The sequence below is a fragment of the Eubalaena glacialis genome, chromosome 15, assembly GCF_028564815.1.
Source record: "Eubalaena glacialis isolate mEubGla1 chromosome 15, mEubGla1.1.hap2.+ XY, whole genome shotgun sequence".
Lineage (NCBI taxonomy): Eukaryota > Metazoa > Chordata > Mammalia > Artiodactyla > Balaenidae > Eubalaena > Eubalaena glacialis.
This window is the reverse complement of record NC_083730.1, coordinates 87274451-87295085: the sequence shown is the minus strand read 5'-3', so window position 1 is coordinate 87295085 and position 20635 is coordinate 87274451. Positions and strand designations below refer to the sequence as shown.

The 20635-nt window shown below is 40.8% G+C and overlaps 1 protein-coding gene across 1 annotated transcript; it reads right to left on the bottom strand.

The window, feature by feature from the left end:
• Positions 1–1153: 1153 nt before the first annotated feature.
• Positions 1154–10578, bottom strand: TMED2 (transmembrane p24 trafficking protein 2). Its single transcript, XM_061169635.1, has 4 exons — positions 10286–10578; positions 8643–8835; positions 5741–5848; positions 1154–2689 (listed from the first exon to the last, which is right to left on the bottom strand). Exons 1-4 carry the CDS (start codon positions 10463–10465, stop codon positions 2565–2567), a joined length of 606 nt encoding a protein of 201 aa, XP_061025618.1. The 5' UTR covers positions 10466–10578; the 3' UTR covers positions 1154–2564.
• Positions 10579–20635: the final 10057 nt, after the last annotated feature.

Sequence of the window (20635 nt, the reverse complement as noted above, 5' to 3'; positions counted from 1 at the left end):
GTCAGAGACCTAAATAGGAACACTGCAGCTTATTCCTGTGTTCACCATTGGATTGACTCGTGCACGTGTACATTCATTCAGCAAGCTTTTACTGACCAGCTATTATGAGCTGGGCCCATACCTTTAGCTTGGCTTGCTCCCTTACATCCATCAGGACTTTTCAAATATCATTTCAGTGATGCCTTCCTAATCCACTTACCCTGCTTTATTTTTCCTCCATATCACTTATCATTAATATGCCATATAATTTCTAAAAGGTAAATCCTATGATAATGGGAATTTTTCTGTTCTATTTATCTCAGTGCCTACAACTGGTTGCACACAGCAGTCACCCAAATATTTTAGGAATGAATAAATGGGGACAGTACTTGTGCAAATTCCAGTCATCTCAAACTAGAAAGTGAAAGAGTAAAGCCTAAGGCAACATTTTCACTTTAATGACATCATCACATCCTCAAAATGCCTTTGACAACTGTTTTATAAAATAGGACTTCCAAACAGGTCTGAAAGCAAAGACAGAAGGAAAGAACATAGCTGCATTTCATTTTGGGGTCTACTTACTAATTTTCTGATCTGGGGACCCTTTCCAAGCCTGCTTATTTCCATAATGAGGATTATAATAGCACCCAAGGTAATGCATGTTTTGAGAAATAAATGAGGCAGACCATGTAAAGCGCTTAGCGTCGGGCCAGGACATTACACAGTGCTGGATAAACCGTAGTTTCTTTTATTACTAGCAGGCCCTTAGTGTAATAGAGGAAGAGGAACCATTTCTAAAGGCAGAGATCTAGATTCTGGTCCCATCAATCACTCTTCATCTGGGAGCCTTGGGCAAATCATTTAATCCCTTTTAAAGTTATTTCCCACATCCACAAACCAGGTGGTTGAGTGAAAATAACTCAAACTTTTTTTCCAATGAAAAAAATACTTAAGATGTTAATAACACTGACCCATCAAAGAAATCACACAGGGAAACCTAAAATTAGGTTCCTATTTACTATCCTCAAGTTTACAGACATAAAAAGTAACAGATATTTATAACAGGCATCATTACTCAGAAAACATGACATGTCTCATTTCAAATATGATTACCAAGTTGGTATTTAACAAATGTGAATTAATCGTTAATATATAAAACACAGAATACCAAGACTGTTTTTAAAAAGAATTGTTTATTTACTGGACCTGGGGCAGATTAGATACACAACCAATTTTAAATTTACATCTTTTAACTCAATTTTGAAGTGTTTTCACACACACACACACAAATTGGCATGCAACAGTTGTCCTAAGGTAAAACACAGTCACCTTAAAACTGTTGCAAGTATTTTCACCCAAGGTTGAAAAATTGTTTATCCTGAACATGAAAACCTGTAACAAATTTAAATTAATTATATAAAACTCGTTACTTGTAGTTTTCCCCTTGCAAAGATCCAAAACAAAAGTACAAGTAACCAATATACATCAGTCACAACATAATCCTGGATCATCCCCACACCAAACTAGATGCTCCTTTAATTTTAAACCCATCATCAGAGGCCAAGAGAAAGTCATTTCATTTTATACAAAACAAAATTCACATGTGCCAAAAAAAGAAAGACCCAAGAAAAACAAAAACAAACACCCTAGTACTGACAGTAATGCTCAGTACACTAATTAAACAGTGGCCAAAATGCCACTGATCAAAAATAAAATAGTGGCTGTATATCACTGCAAAGAAATCCAAGAGGCTTTTAACCCTTTGGCTTCAGAAATCCAGATTTTTCCAATTATGTGAATGCATACCTCCTCCGTGCCAAGAGTAGAGAAAGTGGATGTGCCAGCATAGAAAGAAAAAGAACCACCGTTCACTGCAACACCCAGAGAATTGGCTTTAATAGAGACTTCTTACAAGGTTAGGCAGAAACCAAAAAATGGTTATTAGCTGCTTGTGTCAACAATTTTAAGTGGAGGTGATTGCGTTCTAAGGTTCAAAGTAAAAGTTTAAAGGGGAAAAAGGTTGTTGGTTTAAGTCTTATCTTTAAAGCAAAAACAAGATAGACAAATTATAAAAGTACCAACCTGGTAGCATACTCTAGTCACAGAGCTCTGCCATTAGGCTGGACAGAAAATGTCAAGATTCAGATTGTTGTTTCTGATAAGGACTCAACAAAATGAACCTTTAATGACTTGAACTGCAGGATAAGGGATCCCAAGAATGCAGTCATTTTTAGTAAAGTACTATCAGTAAAGTACTATCCTGAACAAACTGCATTTTACTATGAAAACAAAAGGAAAGAAGATATAATAAGGACTATACACCTATATTCCACTTACAGTGTTTGAGTTCTGGAAGGACCTGTATATGGAGAAAGAACTGAAATATGAAATGCCAATCACATGTCAAATTTTCACTATAACTTTCCTAAAAAAGTGTTTTCCCCCAATATCTATTAATCACAAAGAAACAGAAGCTGTGAATGTACAGTTTAGAAAATAAAAACGTAGAAACTAATGACATTATTATGACCAAGATGTTTGGTAAACAGTGAATTATGAGTTTCGGATCATCAGGAAAAGGCTTTTTAAACAACCCTCCGGACTTCAAAAAATCTCTTCAGGTAGTAGATCTGTCCCAATGTCATGGCAACTAGAACAAGAGCTTCAAAGAAGGACCAAAGGACCACTCTGCTGTTTGTGTTGTCATTGACTGTTGAGGACAAACAAACAAACAAAATTTAACAAAAGAAAAAAAGAAAGAAAGAAAAAAAAAGAAACAGCATAGGCATCATAAATTGTCCCCTATTCTTAACTCCATGTGAGAGTAATACTTCACACAACATTCACAGTACTCTACATACCTCTGTCTTTTGTCCCCAAGCAACCTAACGTACTTAGAAGCAGAGAACTTTAGATTTAGATGAGACCGTAAAGATTCATGGAGTTCAGTCAAGCCCAATCTGATTATGCATGAGAAAAGAGAGGAAAAGTGACCTGCCCAAGGTCACAGTCTAGGGTTAAAACCCAATCCAACACATTAGAAAGTCCCTGCATTACAATCCTTTTTGCTGAATCAGAAAATTGACTTAAAAAAAAAAAAAAATCAAGAGATTATTTCAAGATCACAGAGTTAACCAAAAAGCACTACCTACCAAGTCAAAATGTGTCAGTCTAAGTGTCTTTCTCTTTAAACATTTATCCAATAAATATTTACTAAGCACTATGTACAGTACTTGGCATCTGTTCTAGATGGTGAGGTTTCTCAGTTTCATGGACCAATACTGGCAGCTACTACTAGACAAACCTGAACTAGTCTCATGATTTACCCCATTTTTAAGCTAAGAATTTGATCATCAAAGGAACAGCCGTGACTATATTAATTTATTCCACTCAATTTATATCACATTCTTTCAATTTCCTGATCAAATTCCTTAACTTTTTAAAAGCACTGGGTAGTTTCTGATTTTTCTGCAAATGGCCAATACTAAAAACGATAATAATGAGCAATACAGTAATATAGATGAATAACTGACGGTCGTATTTTTAGATGTACACCATTTATAAAAAGATAAACTAGAATTGCAATAAATACTGGACTGATCACTCAGAAAGTGAAAAGCAATTAAATGTTTCCAGAAAGATAACTTGTAGTTACTCAAGAAAAAAAAGTGGGTTTTTTTCCAGAGTAAAAACAGACACATGCCCAAGAACATTAACTAGAACTCTAAAAACCACCAACACTTACATTTTAGTGCTAATTCCATGGCATGAAGTTTATTTCTGCTGCAAACTTAGTAACCAATTTCTAGCATAACTGAATGACTAGCATCTTAAAATTTTTGTCTAAAAGGGGAATGGCTGAGCAAACACTTCAAAATATTAAGCAACCAGATAAAAAGAAGTATTTATCTCTCCCTTCACTTATAGAAAAATGCATCTTTAAGCTTAAATAGAACACACTGAAGCATACTAACATAGGAAAGTAACCATCTAGGAAAATGTGTGTATATAAGACGCTGTACTCATGCCATTCACACATTAGCCTGATCCAAAAGCAACACAGCGCTATTACAATACTGTAGTGTAAAAAAAGTCTCATTATAGCCACCTCTGAGAAGCCAGTGTTATAGGAAGATGTACAAATAACAAACAACATTGTGGGAACTATTTGATTTGTGAAATTAAACTGAATGTCTAAAATTCTATTTTGTTTGTGAAACAAATACAAGAGTATCTCCATTCAAATTAACGACGAGAGAATAAGGTTGGATGTCCCCCTAGACTGGAAGATTGGTGCTTCCTCTGGCTGCTGTGTTCGCAAGAACCTCCTATTTCCTTAAGCCACCTGGCCTGAACTAGTTAAACTACAAAGCAGTGAAAACTCTGAGTCCTCACACTTTGTTCACTGCCCTTCTCATCCCAGAATGGGCTGGCCCCCAACTGGGAGCAAAATAACCAACAGGTGAGGGAGAGAAGGTAGGGATTCCAGAGGGTGAGGAGATCAAGAGTGCAGGCAAGGAGAAGGAACCATGGTGGAAGAGGCAAGAGAGTATGCATAAAAGCCTTGGTCCATCTCAGGCCCCACTCCACCCCAAAAAAGGGAGAACAGAGGCACTTCTCCAGTCTGTTACATTTACTCATTATTCTCCCAAGGAGAGGTGAAGTCTGCACTCTAGGTCTTAAAGGGGCCTTTCCATCAGCAGCAAGAATAGATGTAAGAGTGTGGGAAGAACAGAAATCACATCTTGAAGAAATTCAACCTGTTCGTATCTATTTGAGTCGCTCTTCTCTCCACTCCCTACCCCAACTTCAAAACAAAGATTCCAGACGTAAGCCACTTTGCATTTACAGACGAGCTTGCTCCCAGTGAGGTCTACCCCCAAGGACAACCTGGAGGATGAAGATACTGAATGGGTGTGGACCTGGATCTAAAATATGGTCATCTGGTCTGTGGGTCAATATGGTACCTCTTAATTTTAAATGCAAAAGCAACATAATTAATGCTACATCCTGGGCTAAAACAGGCTTTTGCAACCTAAGACGGGATTCCAATTATCAATGTTTCTGAAGACTAATACATTCTCAGTTCCCAGTTTACAAACTTGGGAGCCCAAACTGATCTTCACCTGCTGAGTACCTCTATTCATGGTTTAATGCTTTCTATTTTAACTAGACTGAACCTTAGGTTTTAGAAAAACAGCTAAGCCTCAGCATATAACATTGACCACACTGGCACAAAAGTTTCAGATGTGTGATTTAAAACCAATGCAATACCACAGGGAACTCTGTTCAATGTTATGTGGCAGCCTGGATGGGAGGGGAGTCTGGGGGAGAATGGATACATGTATATGTATGGCTGAATCGCTTTGCTGTGCACCTGACACTATCACAACTTTGTTAATCGGCTATACTCCAATATAAAATAAAAAGTTAAAAAAAAAAAACAACGCAATATCCATTTTACGGTTTTTCCTTTCTGCTTTACGAAAACCATTAGCTTACTCCCTAGCTGACCATACATTTTTTTAAACTCTTAATGTTTGGTTCAGAATGAATGTCCCAATAATAAACTAGTCTAGTACAAAGCTCTACAAAGAAACACGTATACTCAAAAAATATCTTTGCATAGATGTTTAAGTCAACATTTTAGTATGTTTATGTTTGCAAAATTTCCAAATGAGGAAAATACAAGCTCTTGGGTAATACACCATCACCAATTCATGGCCCCCAGACACGGCCCCCAGTCAAAGCATTAACTTACTTGCTCTGTGTATTCTCTCCCGAACTTCCATGTATTCCTGTTCATGCTTTACAGCTGTCATCGCCACTGCGAGCTCATTAATCATTTCTTCTAGCTTGTTCTGGTGAGCTAGAGAAGGATTTGAAAACAGATTAGCACATACTTGGCAATCTCTTTCTGAAAAATACTTATAAAGCAGTAAAAAAAAAACAAAAAACAAAAAACAAAAAATTCCTCCAGAGGAAGCAGACAAAAGAAGCTATTTTTTTTAAAATTTTTTAAAATTTATTTATTTTATTTTTGGCTGCGTTGGATCTTCGTTGCTGCGCACGGGCTTTCTCTAGTTGCGGCGAGCGGGGGCTACTCTTTGTTGCGGTGCACGGGCTTCTCACTGTGGTGGCCTCTCCTGTTGCGGAGCACGGGCTCTAGGTGCGCGGGCCTCAGCAGTCGTGGCACACGGACTCAGTAGTTGTGGCTCGCGGGCTCTACAGCGCAGGCTCAGTAGTTGTGGCGCACAGGCCTAGCTGCTCCGCGGCATGTGGGATCTTCCCAGATCAGGGCTCAAACCCATGTCTCCCGCATTAGCAGGCGGATTCTTAACCACTGTGCCACCAGGGAAGCCCCAAAAGAAGCTATTTTTAAGAAATAGCTCAGACATCATTTTGGACCACTGATGACAATTTAATTCTCAAAGCATTTTTTAAAGTTCATTCCCAGTAGAGAAACCTTTTTCAGGGTAGGAAACATACTATACAACGTTTACTAACTAAAGGACTACAACCCTAAGAAATGTCTTCCAAGGAATTCCTAAGTGAAGTCCACTAAACCCACTGCTAACCATAGTGGAGAAAAAAAAAAGACTGGCGGGGGGGTGGGGAGGGGGTGCCCCAAAACATAAAATAAACAAAACCCTAATAATAATCCTATAAATAACAATATTTAAACTAAATCAAAATCTACTCTTAAAATACCGTATAACTCTAATGTTAATTTAGGAGTAGTATCAAAACTGACTTTTAATCTTTATGAAGCTGAGCAGAGGAAAACATGAAGACGTTCTGAGGAAAAACCACACCACTCAACATTCTCCTACTACAGTCGAAGCAATAATTTCACTATAGTGGGAAACAGCAGGCACTGCAAGTGAAGAAACAAGCTCTCAGCCACGCAAGGTTTAAAAGCAGGTATTCTCTTTTGCAAGGTAAACTAACAGTTCTGAAAAATAAGTGTATGCTTCTAGGTAGTGCTGTATTATGACAATGAACAAACAGGCATGAAAAAAATATACCACAAGGGAAGACTGCATCGGAGGGGTTTCTTCAGGACTGCCCAAGATTGGGCCTCATCCTGAATTCCAGATTGCCACAGATAATCCTACATTTCTTAAGAGAAACCAAGAGCCTCTACCATTTTAAGGTAGTTGGGCTGGAATCACAAATGATCCCTCACTAGCTTCATGTCAGAAGCCCATGCACTAGGTGGAACCTTTAGAGCACGGTTTCTCAGGAGAAGCACTGTGGACATTTTGGACCACATAATTCTTTGTGGTGGGAAGCTGTCCAATGCATTGTACAACCACCAACCCAGCCATGAGAATCAAAAATGTTTCCAGATACTGCCAAACGTCCCCTGGGCGGCAAAAATAATCCTAACCTGAGAACCACTGCTTTAGAGGAAAGCTTGATTTTATAGCTGCCAGTCACTGATGTTAACAAGCAAAAGCGAGAATTTTAAATATCATGTTAAAAGATTTAAGAAGAGTATTCACATTCATCAGCCAACATTTTCTGACTATTTAGAAAGGACTAATTTCCAGAAAATGAACAAAGTCAAAGCCCTTCAAAACTCCTAATTCTCCTTGAGAATTAGCCAAGTCCTGAACTGCAAATGACCCTGAAAAGCAAGCACAGAAATTTCTTAGTAGTATGATTCTCTAAATTCTATAGATTTCAACACCTAAAAACAGTTCACCTTCTTTATGTATATACTCTACTAAGTGCTCACTATCTAGGGCAAATGATATCACATTAATACTATGAAATACTATTAAAACTACTACTACTACTACTACTAGTTTCCAAAAATCCTGAAACGTACTGTGCCCCCAAAAAAAAAAAAATCCTTACGTGCTGGTTCCTGGTAAGCAATTTATCCAGAAGCATCAATTTAGGGTTCGTTGATGGTCAGTTGAGGAATAAAAATTAATCCAACTGCAACATATGTCTGACAAAGCTTTTGTCACCTTATCTAGACATGGCTCCTAGAACTGCATTTCACATCTGACGAAGTTTCAAATGACCTAACCTGTATCTCCTGTAACCAAATAAAAACCACCAAAAAACAACCACTCTAAAACTCTAAATTAGTTGTAGGTTTTTTTTTTTTTAACTAAGAGAAAAAACACTCTCATGCTAACAAACTGAGGTTAGAAAGGAAAGCAGAAATTAGACAGTAGCCAACAAAAATATGCAGAAAGACAGGATGTCAAAAATCAATCCACATACCATCCCAGGTATCTCCACCACCTGAAGAAGAGTGTAAGATATAAACACACACATACAAAGAGTTTAGCTAAACTAGTCATGTATACAAATGAGCAACTAAAAATGTATATACCAGAATAAGCAAATTAACAGAACAAACAACCTAAGACACGTGTAACCTACATGCTTACAAGAGCACAAGTGACTAAGAAAAGCTGCCTGAAATGGCAATTGTAAAGAAGTAAAATATAAACATGAACCTCCAATAACTTCTTTTTGTTAATTAGGAGATCTGGATAAATAAAAAGTATATTTCACAAAAGGTTTTTGGTCGTAAATACAGTCAGTGAACCTAAAATAAGATATCAAACACTCCACTCAGGTGGATAAAATGTACAGAATTAATATTAACTCTTAGAATGTGATATCAATCATCTCACCTTCTGTTTCCATGTCTTGTCCTTTGGGGGCCTCCCCAATATCAATGGTGAACATCACTATCTTTGGAGTCATGGTGGACATCCTATTGCTAAAACAGAACTTATATGTTCCATCCATGTGAGCAGCAAATGTGTATTTCCCACTGGACTCCCGGTCTCCTTTATAAATTCCTTTATTATCAGGCCCTGTAATCTGGAAGCAGGAGAGAAATGCGTGAGATAGCTCAAAAGATTTAAAATCGTAAGTGATGTCTGTTGGCAATAGAACATTCTCTAAGAAAATGTAACCTGCCGTTGGCTCCACTTCAGTTACTGACAGTAACCCCTTTGGGCTGCAGTTCTCCCATTTAAGAAACAAGGCTCTCTGAACACCTTTCAACTCTACATTCGTCTACGTGACTACATTTGTCTTATTTGTCCAACTTAAATGTAAACCTCTCAGAAACACACCTTACACTTGTCTTCAAGTGGCCCAATACCACCAACAAACAGGCAAATATGCAGCTGTTAATATCAAAACCAGAAAAAAATAAATCTCTTTAAAACTAAGAGTTTTGAGCAAGCTACACGTCTAGGTTTTCCTGGTTGATCTGCTCGTAAAGGAATCTGCTTTATCTGAGATGCCTGAAGGCCTAAGGGAAAGGACTAGGCTGGAAATTGGGAGCCCCATGTTCTCACCCCAGTGTGTTACAAATCAGCTGTTCGGCCTTGCTCAAGTCAGTTCCTCTTATGAAGCCCGTGCCACCTGTAAAACTTGCAGACTGAAATAGTTGATGTCTTAAAATCTTAGCTAATTTTAACAGTCATTCCTTCCGTCATCTCCTTATTTCTGGACTTCACTTGTTTTGTGCGATTTATGTCCTGCTCAGTTGATGGTCACTGTCCGATGGAAAATCCTTAGACCCAATTAATCATGCTAACAGGTGAATTTAAATAGTAATTACATCTGGTTTCCTAAAAAAAGTCAGAAGCGAGTCATTCCCTGGGCTTAAAAAAAGACACAGGAGAAATTTTAGGGACTGCTCGTTTCTTAAAATAATTTTCCGTTTTCTCCAGATACTACGCTGCAGTCACTTCTAAACTGCATGACCCAACTCCACTCTCCCAGTCATGAGATGGCTAAACGAGGTATCCGGAGGTTTGTGTAAGAACGAGTTAACTCGGGTGAAAAAATAAAGGCAAACACAACGCGAACGTCTGCCTAGCACTCCTCCATAGCTTCCGATTTACTTTTTCAGAAGTTTCCATGCCACGTCCCAACTTTAATTCGCGCTATGAAGGGAAGCAGCTGATGACCGGATCGAGACCTGCCACCAGCTAAACGCGACTGTGAAGCGCCTCCTGGGCCCGGAGCTGACACGCGGCGCCTGGTCGACAAAGCTCGGCGAGAGGTTCCAAGGGGAACCCGCCGTTCAAGTTGAGAATCCAAAGCAACCACGCAACGGCTCCGCATCCCGAGCGGAGCCCGGAGTCCGGGCGGGCGCGGGGAAAGGGGCCGTTAGGGGGTCGCCGGGTGGCGGCTCGGGCCCCTCCCAGTACTCGGACAGCGGCCTCCATGTCCCGCTCCCCCCGCGGGCCCCGGGCGCCGACAACCCCCAAGCGGCCGCGCGACCCCGCCTCGCCCGCGGGCAACGCGCCCGCACCTCCACGTCGATGTCCAGGAAGCCGCCCTCGGCCACCTCGAAGATGAGGCCCATCTTGGTGCCCGAGGTGACCCGCTCGAAGAAGCACTCCTCGGCATGCGCGTCGATGCTGACGAAGTAGCCCGAGGCCGTGGCCAGGAGGGCGGCCAGGAGCACCAGCAGCTCAGCGAGCGTCACCATGGTGGGGCTGGGGCCGAAGCCAGCACCGGGATTGCGGCCTCCAGAGCCGCCGTCGCCGCTGCCACCGCTGTCGTCTCAGCCGCCGCCACCTCAGCTCCGCCCCTTCCGGCTGCGCCACCCGAGGGGGCTGATGCGGGCGCCGTGGATTGGTGGGCGCCAGTAGCTGCCACGTAAAGGACGCACGGCGGCTGCCGAGGGACAAGGCGGCTCTGCGCGGCCCGAGCCTGGACGGTGGCTCCGAAGGACCAGAAACCATCGTCCGCGTACAACCTAAGTTTCCGTGGAGCACACTAGAAAGCTGTAGTATCAAGAAACCTCTTCCGCCCCATGCAAGACCTTCTTACGATTATCCATAAAGACGGCGAAAGATTTGGAGGCAGCAAAGGAGTGGAAGGAGGAATGGGGCTGAAGCCAAGGACTTGAGATTTTATGTTAGCCTCCCCTCACCTCGCAACAACAGACTGGGGAAGGATGGGGACGGATATAGACTGGAAAGTGGCACGAGGAAACCTCCTGCCATGTTGGAAATGTTTTATATCGTCACCTAAATGATGGGTACATGAGTGTTTACGTATGCTTTTTTTAAAACTCAAGAAGCTGTATACTTAAGAGTAAAAAGAGTATTTTACTGTATGTGTATAATACAACTACAAAAAAAAAACCTTTACCTTGTCTACATTCTCCAAAATTAGAGGTCTCTCACCTCCCCAAAGTCTTGCTGACACCCCACACCCCTTTAGCTCTTGCCAGCTACTAAGACAATTTTTTTCCACTCTTTGCCTCCTCGTATACTCCTATTCATCCCTCAAAACCCAACTCAGATGTCCTCTCCAGACCTCCTTCTGCCAAATACTAGACCCTTCCTCTGTGCTTACAAGGCAGATTTGTGCCTACTGAGTTATCGTTATTTACCAGTCTGTGTCACTCATGAGGCACTAGTCCTGGCATGTGTGTACTATGCTCTTAGGCTGTAGCATAGGGCCACAAAAAACCTCACTCATGACATGTTAGCTGACATATCAAGTTCACTGAACTGGCCTGAAGATGAGATCTGGGTTGTTACTCCAGTGTTGCACATAGCTGTGTGACCTTAATTATGTTCCATCACCTCTCTGAACCTTAATTTCCCTATCTGTAAAAAATGTGCCACCACATTCTTTGCTTATCTGGTAAAGTTATCATGAGGATACGGTGACACTATGTACATAAATGTGCTGTGCAAGTTTGAGGGATTATTTCTTCAAAGGCTATCAGGCAATAGGGGGCAGTAGTGGCCCAGTATCCAGTTTCCCACTCAGGTGTCAAGAAACAGGTGCAGCTAGGGTGATGGAAGGTTCCTGGCTGTGACAATGTGTTACTGAACTCAGAGTTCTAGTAATGGTCCCCTGATTCCCCACCTTCCAAACTATGGCAAAGGCCCTGCTTTTCCTGGCAGATCAGTTCTGTAGTGTTATCCTGGCAGCCTTCACTGGAGGGAGGCTCAGCCTAGAGCTTGCTTCTCCAGCCTCACCAGCCCATTTAGAAGCCACTATTTCCCTATAGTACATCTCTTTCTGCTTCTAATACCTTAAGAGGTTTCCTATTAAAGTGAATTAAACTGACAAATATAGCCTTTTTGACTTCCCAAGCAACCCAACTCTGTAGAAAAGTACCAAGAACAATTCTGTTTTTATCTGGATGTTAAATGTTAATTTTCATTTTCAAACTGATTAATATTCTAACTCCACGTGTCAGGGATTTAAAATGTGGACACTTAGCATCTCAGTGGACCACAGTGAATTGTATATTATGGGGGTTTTATTATGTAAGTCATGGGACCCAAATTCAAATGCCTTCAGGGATCAGGCAGTTTATATGAGATGGCATCAGCTTAAGGCAATAGGGAGTAGGGAGGACTGTGGCAAACTGAATCATAGATACTGTATCTAAATACATTCAACTCCAATTTTTGAAAACGTGGTGGCCAAACCAAAGATGCAGCCAGAAGTCATCTATAAATTTATATGTTATATTATAAAAGTAATGGTGCTATCAAAAATTAGAAAAGAGACAAAAGTAACTCTAATCACAAAGCTATAAAATCTGTCAACTACATGGTATATTTTCTTCTTTGCCCAGGTTTTTCTTTTTAGCATCCTTGTCATAATTACTCATCAAGTATCTTTCAACAATATTTCAGGATCTGAAGACAAATTAACTCAAAGAACTACAAGCTCTCAGGATTTGTCAGGTCACCCGCAGAGTTGTTCAGCCATCACCACTGTCTAGTTCCAAAACATTTCATCACCCCAAAAAGAAACACTGACTTATTAGCAGTCATACCCCATTCCCCATACCGCGCTCCCCCACACCCAGGCTGATCTACTTTCTGTCTCTATGGATTTGGAGGAAATCATATAATATGTGGCCTTTTGTGACCAGCTTCTTTCACCTAGCATAATGTTTTCAAGGTTCATCCATGTTGTAGCCTGTGTCAGTATACCATTCCTTTCTATGGCAGAACAATACTGTATTATGTGGATAGACCATATTTTGTTTACCCATTCACCCATTGATGGACATTGGGTTGTTTCCACTTTTTGGCTATTATTAGGAAAGCTGCTATGAACATTCACGTACACATTCTTGTTTGGACATGGAGTGGACAAGATATATTATTTCTTCTTGGAATCAGAGGCTTGTTGTGGCAGAGACTAGGAAACCAGGTTAGAAAGTGATGAGGGATTTGTATCAGTTGCATAGTCAGTTCTCCAATGCTGACAAGTTTTAAAGAGAATAACAAAGGCTGTTTCCACAGAAAGGCTAAATCAGCTTTCTGCTGTCTGGGTATTAACATTCCCCTTCCCTTCTGGTCCCACAGAAGTCTTTTTTTTAATTAGGAAAGAGTAAAGGAGACTAGAGAATTTTCTTTCATTTTTCTTTTTTTTTTTCCACGCCACGCGGCGTGTGGGATCTTAGTTCCCCAACCAGGGGTGGAACCCGTGCCCCCTGCAGCACGGAGTCTTAACCACTGGACCACCAGGAAGTCCCTCATTTTCAGTTTTAAAATGTCACTTCAGGGACTTCCCTGGTGGCGCAGTGGTTAAGAATCCGCCTGCTGGGCTTCCCTGGTGGCGCAGTGGTTAAGAATCCACCTGCCAACACAGGGGACACGGGTTCGAGCCCTGGTCTGGGAAGATACCACATGCCGCGGAGCAACTAAGCCCGTGCGCCACAACTACTGAGCCCGCGTGCCACAACTACTGAGCCCACGTGCCTAGACCCCAGGCTCTGCAACAAGAGAAGCCACTGCAATGAGAAGCCCGCGCACCACAACCAAGAGTAGCCCCCGCTCACTGCAACTAGAGAAAGCCCGCGCGCAGCAACAAAAACCCAATGTAGCCCAAAATAAATAAATAAATTTATAAAAAAAAAGAAAAAAAGAATCCGCCTGCCAATGTAGGGGACACAGGTTCAAGCCCTGGTCCGGGAAGATCCCACATGCTGCGGAGCAACTAAGCCCATGCGCCACAACTACTGAGGCTGTGCTCTAGAGCCCACAAGCCACAACTACTGAGCCTGCACGCCACAACTACTGAAGCCTGTGCGCCTAGAGCCTGTGCTCTGCAACAAGAGAAGCCACTGCAATGAGAAGCCTGCGCACCGCAACGAAGAGTAGCCCCCGCTCGCCGCAACTAGAGAAAGCCCGCGCGCAGCAACGAAAACCCAACACAACCAAAAAATTTTTTTAAAGTCACTTTATTAAAAACAATATTGATATACAAAAATAATGAAAATTCAATACGAGTTTGACCACAATATCAGCACTTAATCAAATAAGCTGTTCTGGGGGACTCCGTGCTAGGCCTTCAATCTCAGACCCATCCCAGCCCTCTCTGCTCACCTCTGCATCACAAGGAAATCTGTTTCCCAGGCTCCCTTTCACTCTGCTTCCTGGTAGGTTCAGCCGGTTCCAGGCACTGGCGGAAGATCAGAGGACGGAGGAAGGGAGAAGCCAGAGTATTTGTCTCCCTCACTGCTTTGGGAAGCACCTCCGCTAGTGACTGCATGTTCAAGGCTCCAGCTCCTCTGAAGGTCCCGTTTCTACTGGGTGGTCCTGGGTCCTGAGCTTTGATAGTCCTAATTCCTCCCTTCCTTTCTCTAGTCCTAAGTGGGTTGGTGTCTTTCTGCTTTTGTTAATCTGTGCACTGTCTCACCATCCTCTTGGGTTCCTCAGCTCTGTCGTTGACTGTTACGATGGTTTCAAAATATATCCAGGAATTCCGTGATCCTCCTCCCTTCAAAAGGTGGAGCCTAGGGAATTCCCTGGCGGTCCAGTGGTTAAGACTCCCGTGCTTCCACTACAGGGGGCACGGGTTCGATCCCTGGTCGGGGAACTAAGATCCCACATGCTGCACGGCACAGCCAAAAAAAAAAAAATATATATATATATATATATAATTAGAGCCTAATTCCCCTCCCTTGGAATGGGAGGCAGAATTGACTTAGTGACTGACCTCCGCCTAAGAGAATGTGGAACATGTGACAGTCTGTGACTTGCAAAGCTACGTCAGAAAAGGAACTGTTGCTTCTCCCTTGTTCTCACTCTTTTTTTTTTTTTTTGACTTTTTCTTTTTTTTTAATGAATTTTTGAATTTTATTTTATTTTTTTATACAGCAGGTTCTTATTAGTTATCTATTTTATACATATTCGTGTATATGTCGATCCCAATCTCCCAATTCATCCCACCACCACCACCCACCCCCCGCCACTTTCCGCCCTTGGTGTCCACACATTTGTTCTCTACATCTGTGTCTCTATTTCTGCCCTGCAAACCGGTTCACCTGCAACCCGGTTCACCTGCAACATTTTTCTAGGCTCCACATATACACGTTAATATACGATATTTGTTTTTCTCTTTCTGACTTACTTCACTCTGTATGACAGTCTCTAGATGCATCCACGTCTCTACAAATGACCCATTTCGTTCCTTTTTATGGCTGAGTAATATTCCATTGTATATATGTACCACAACTTCTTTATCCATTCGTCTGTCGATGGGCATTTAGGTTGCTTCCATGACCTGGCTATTGTAAATAGTGCTGCAATGAACATTGGGGTGCATGTGTCTTTTTGAATTATGGTTTTCTCTGAGTATATGCCCAGTAGTGGGATTGCTGGGTCACATGGTAATTCTATTTTTAGTTTTTTAAGGAACCTCCATACTGTTCTCCACAGTGGCTGTATCAATTTACATTCCCACCAATAGTGCAAGAGGGTTCCCTTTTCTCCACACCCTCTCCAGCATTTGTTGTTTGTAGATTTTCTGATGGTGCCCATTATAACTGGTGTGAGGTGGTACCTCATTGTAGTTTTGATTTACATTTCTCTAATAATTAGTGATGTTGAGCAGCTTTTCATGTGCTTCATGGCCATCTGTATGTCTTCTTTGGAGAAATGTCTATTTAGGTCTTCTGCCCATTTTTGGATTGGGGTGTTTGTTTTTTTAATATTGAGCTTCATGTGCTGTTTATATATTTTGGAGATTAAGCCTTTGTCCGTTGATTCATTTGCAAATATTTTCTCCCATTCTGAGGGTTGTCTTTTCGTCTTGTTTATGGTTTCCTTTGCTGTGCAAAAGCTTTTAAGTTTCATTAGGTCCCATTTGTTTATTTTTGTTTTTATTTCCATTATTCTAGGAGGTGGATCAAAAAAGATCTTGCTGTGATTTATGTCAGAGTGTTCTTCCTATGTTTTCCTCTAAGAGTTTTATAGTGTCTGGTCTTACATTTAGGTCGCGAATCCATTTTGAGTTTATTTTTCTGTATGGTGTTAGGGAGTGTTCTAATTTCATTCTTTTACATGTAGCTGTCCAGTTTTCCCAGCACCACTTATGCAAGAGACTGTCTTTTCTCCATTGTATATCCTTGCTTCCTTTGTCGTAGATTAGTTGACCATAGGTGCATGGGTTCATCTCTGGGCTTTCTATCCTGTTCCATTGATTTATATTTCTGTTTTTGTGCCAGTACCATATTGTCTTGATTACTGCAGCTTTGTAGTATAGTCTGAAGCCAGGGAGTCTGATTCCTCCAGGTCCGTTTTCTTCCTTCAAGACTGCTTTGGCTATTTGAGGTCTTTTGTGTCTCCATACAAATTTTAAGATTTTTTGTTCTAGTTCTGTAAAAAAATGCCATTGGTAATTTGATAGGGATTGCATTGAATCTGTAGATTGCTTTGGGTAGTATAGTCATTTTCACAATATCGATTCTTCCAATCCAAGAACATGGTATATCTCTCCATCTGTTTGTGTCATCTTTGATTTCTTTCATCAGTGTCTGATAGTTCTCTGAGTACAGGTCTTTTACCTCCTTATGTAGGTTTATTCCTAGGTATTTTATTCTTTTTGTTCCAATGGTGAATGGGATTGTTTCCTCAATTTCACTTTCTGATCTTTAGTTGTTAGTGTATAGGAATGCAAGAGATTTCTGTGCATTAACCTTGTATCCTGCAACTTTACCAAATTCATTGATTAGCTCTAATAGTTTTCTGATGGCATCTTTAGGATTCTGTATGTATAGTATCATGTCATCTGCAAACAGCGACAGTTTTACTTCTTCTTTTCCAATTTGTATTCCTTTTATTTCTTTTTCTTTTCTGATTGCCGTGGCTAGGACTTCCAAAACTATGTTGAATAATAGTGGCGAGAGTGGACATCCTTGTCTTGTTCCTGATCTTAGAGGAAATGCTTTCAGTTTTTCACCATTGAGAATGATGTTTGCTGTGGGTTTGTCGTATATGGCCTTTACTTTGTTGTGGTAGGTTCCCTCTATGCCCACTTTCTGGAGAGTTTTTATCATAAATCGGTGTTGAATTTTGTCAAAAGCTTTTTCTGCATCTATTGAGATGATCATATGGTTTTTATTCTTCAGTTTGTTAATATGGTGTATCTCATTGATTGATTTGTGTATATTGAAGAATCCTTGCATCCCTGGGGCAAATCCCACTTGATCATGGTGTTTGATCCTTTTAATGTGTTGCTGGATTCTGTTTGCTAGTATTTTGTTGAGGATGTTTGCATCTATATTCATCAGTGATATTGGTCTGTAATTTTCTTTTTTTTGTAGTATCTTTGTCTGGTTTTGGTATCAGGGTGGTGGCGGCCTCTTAGAATGAGTTTGTGAGTGTTCCTTCCTCTGCAATTTTTTGGAAGAGTTTGAGAAGGATGGGTGCTAGCTCTTCTCTAAATGTTTGATAGAATTCACCTGTGAAGCCATCTGGTCCTGGACTTTTGTTTTTTGGAAGATTTTTTTTTTAAGCCATATTTTTTTTAAATAAATTTATTTTATTTATTTATTTTTGGCTGCATTGGGTCTTTGTTGCTGCGTGGGGGCTTTTCTCTAGTTGCGGAGAGGAGGGGCTACTCTTTGTTGCAGTGCACAGGCTTCTCATTGCGGTGTCATCTCTTGTTGCAGAGCATGGGCTCTAGGCGTGCGGGCTTCAGTAGTTGTGGCTTACGGGCTCTAGAGTGCAGGTTCAGTAGTTGTGGCACACGGGCTTAGGTGCTCCGCGGCATGTGGGATCTTCCTGGACCAGGGCTCGAACCCGTGTTCCCTGCATTGGCAGGCAGATTCTTAACCACTGTGCCACCAGGGAAGCTCCTGGTGGAAGATTTTTAATCACAGTTTCAATTTCATTACTTGTGATTGTTCTGTTCATATTTTCTATTTCTTCCTGGTTCAGTCTTAGAAGGTTATACCTTTCTAAGAATTTGTCCATTTCTTCCAGGTTGTCCATTTTATTGGCATAGAGTTGCTTGTAGTAATCTCTTAGGATGCTTTGTGTCTCTGCGGTGTCTGTTGTAACTTCTCCTTTTTCATTTCTAGTTTTATTGATTTGAGTCCTCTCCCTCTTTTTCTTGGTGAGTCTGGCTAAAGGTTTATCAGTTTTGTTTATCTTCTCAAAGAACCAGCTTTTAGTTTTATTGATCTTTGCTATTGTTTTCTTTGTTTCTATTTCACTTATTTCTGCTCTGATCTTTATGATTTCTTTCCTTCTGCTAACTTTGGGTTTTGTTTGTTCTTCTTTCTCTAGTTCCTTTAGGTGTAAGGTTAGATTGTTTATTGGAGATTTTTCTTGTTTCTTGAGGTAGGCTTGTATTGGTATAAACTTCCTGCTTAGAACTGCTTTTGCTGTATCCCATAGGTTTTGGATCATCGTGTTTTCATTGTAATTTGTCTCTAGGTATTTTTTGATTTCCTCTTTGATTTCTTCAGTGATCTCTTGGTTATTTAGTAACGTATTGTTTAGCCTCCATGTGTTTGTGTTGTTTACATTTTTTTCCCTATAATTCATTTCTAAACTCATAGCGTTGTGGTCGGAAAAGATGCTTGATATGATTTCAATTTTCTTAAATTTACCAAGGCTTGATTTGTGACCCAAGATGTGATCTATCCTGGAGAATGTTCCATGTGCACTTGAGAAGAAAGTGTAATCTGCTGTTTTTGGATGGAATGTCCTATAAATATCAATTAAATTTATTTGGTCTATTGTGTTTTTTTTTTTTTTAATTTATTTATGGCTGTGTTGGGTCTTCATTTCTGTGCAAGGGCTTTCTCTAGTTGTGGCAAGTGGGGGCCACTCTTCGTCGCGGTGTGCGGGCCTCTCACTATCGTGGCCTCTCTTGTTGCGGAGCACAAGCTCCAGACGCGCAGGCTCAGTAATTGTGGCTCACGGGCCTAGTTGCTCCGCGGCATGTGGGATCTTCCCAGACCAGGGCTCGAACCCGTGTCCCCTGCATTGGCAGGCAGATTCTCAACCACTGCGCCACCAGGGAAGCCCTATTGTGTTATTTAAAGCTTGTGTTTCCTTATTAATTTTCTGTCTGGATGATCTGTCCATGGGTATAAGTGAGGTGTTAAAGTCCCCCACTATTATTGTGTTACTGTCGATTTCCTCTTTTATAGCTGTTAGCAGTTCCCTTATGTATTGAGGTGCTCCTATGTTGGGTGCATATGTATTTATAATTGTTATATCTTCTTATTGGATTGATCCCTTGATCATTATGTAGTGTCCTTCCTTGTCTCTTGTAACATTCTTTATTTTAAGTCTATTTTATCTGATATGAGTATTGCTACTGCAGTTTTCTTTTGATTTCCATTTGCACGGAATATCTTTTTCCACCCCCTCACTTTCAGTCTGTATGTGTCCCTAGGTCTGAAGTGGGTCTCTTGTAGACAGCATATATATGGGTCTTGTTTTTGTATCCATTCAGCCCAGTCTATGTCTTTTGGTTGGAGCATTTAATCCATTTACATTTAAGGTAGATATCGATATGTATGTTCCTACTACCATTTTCTTAATTGTTTTGGGTTTGTTATTGTAGGTCTTTTCCTTCTCTTGTGTTTCCTGCCTAGAGAAGTTCCTTTAGCATTTGTTGTAGAGCTGGTTTGGTGGTGCTGATTTCTCTTAGTTTTTCCTTGTCTGTAATGCTTTTGATTTCTCCATCAAATCTGAATGAGATCCTTGCCGGGTAGAGTAATCTTGGTTGTAAGTTCTTCCCTTTCATCACTTTAAATATATTGTGCCACTCCCTTCTGGCTTGTAGAGTTTCTGCTGAGAAATCAGCTGTTAACCTTATGGGAGTTCCCTTGTATGTTATTTGTCATTTTTCCCTTGTTGCTTTCAATACTTTTTCTTTGTCTTTAATTTTTGTCAATTTGATTACTATGCGTCTCAGCGTGTTTCTCCTTGGGTTTATCCTGTATGGGACCCTCTACACTTCCTGGACTTGGGTGGCTATTTTCTTTCCTATGTTAGGGAAGTTTTCGACTATAATCTCTTCAAATGTTTTCTCGGGTCCTTTCTCTCTCTCTTCTCCTTCTGGGACCCCTATAATGAAAATGATTTTGCGTTTAATGTTGTCCCGGAGGTCTCTTAGGCTGTCTTCATTTCTTTTCATTCTTTTTTCTTTATTCTGTTCCGTGGCAGTGAATTCCACCATTCTGTCTTCCAGGTCACTTATCCGTTCTTCTGCCTCAGTTATTCTGCTATTGATTCTTCATTGCAGTTATTGTATTGTTCATCTCTGTTTGTTTGTTCTTTAATTCTTCTAGGTCTTTGTTAAACATTTCTTGCATCTTCTCGATCTTTGCTTCCATTCTTTTTCCGAGGTCCTGGATCATCTTCACTAT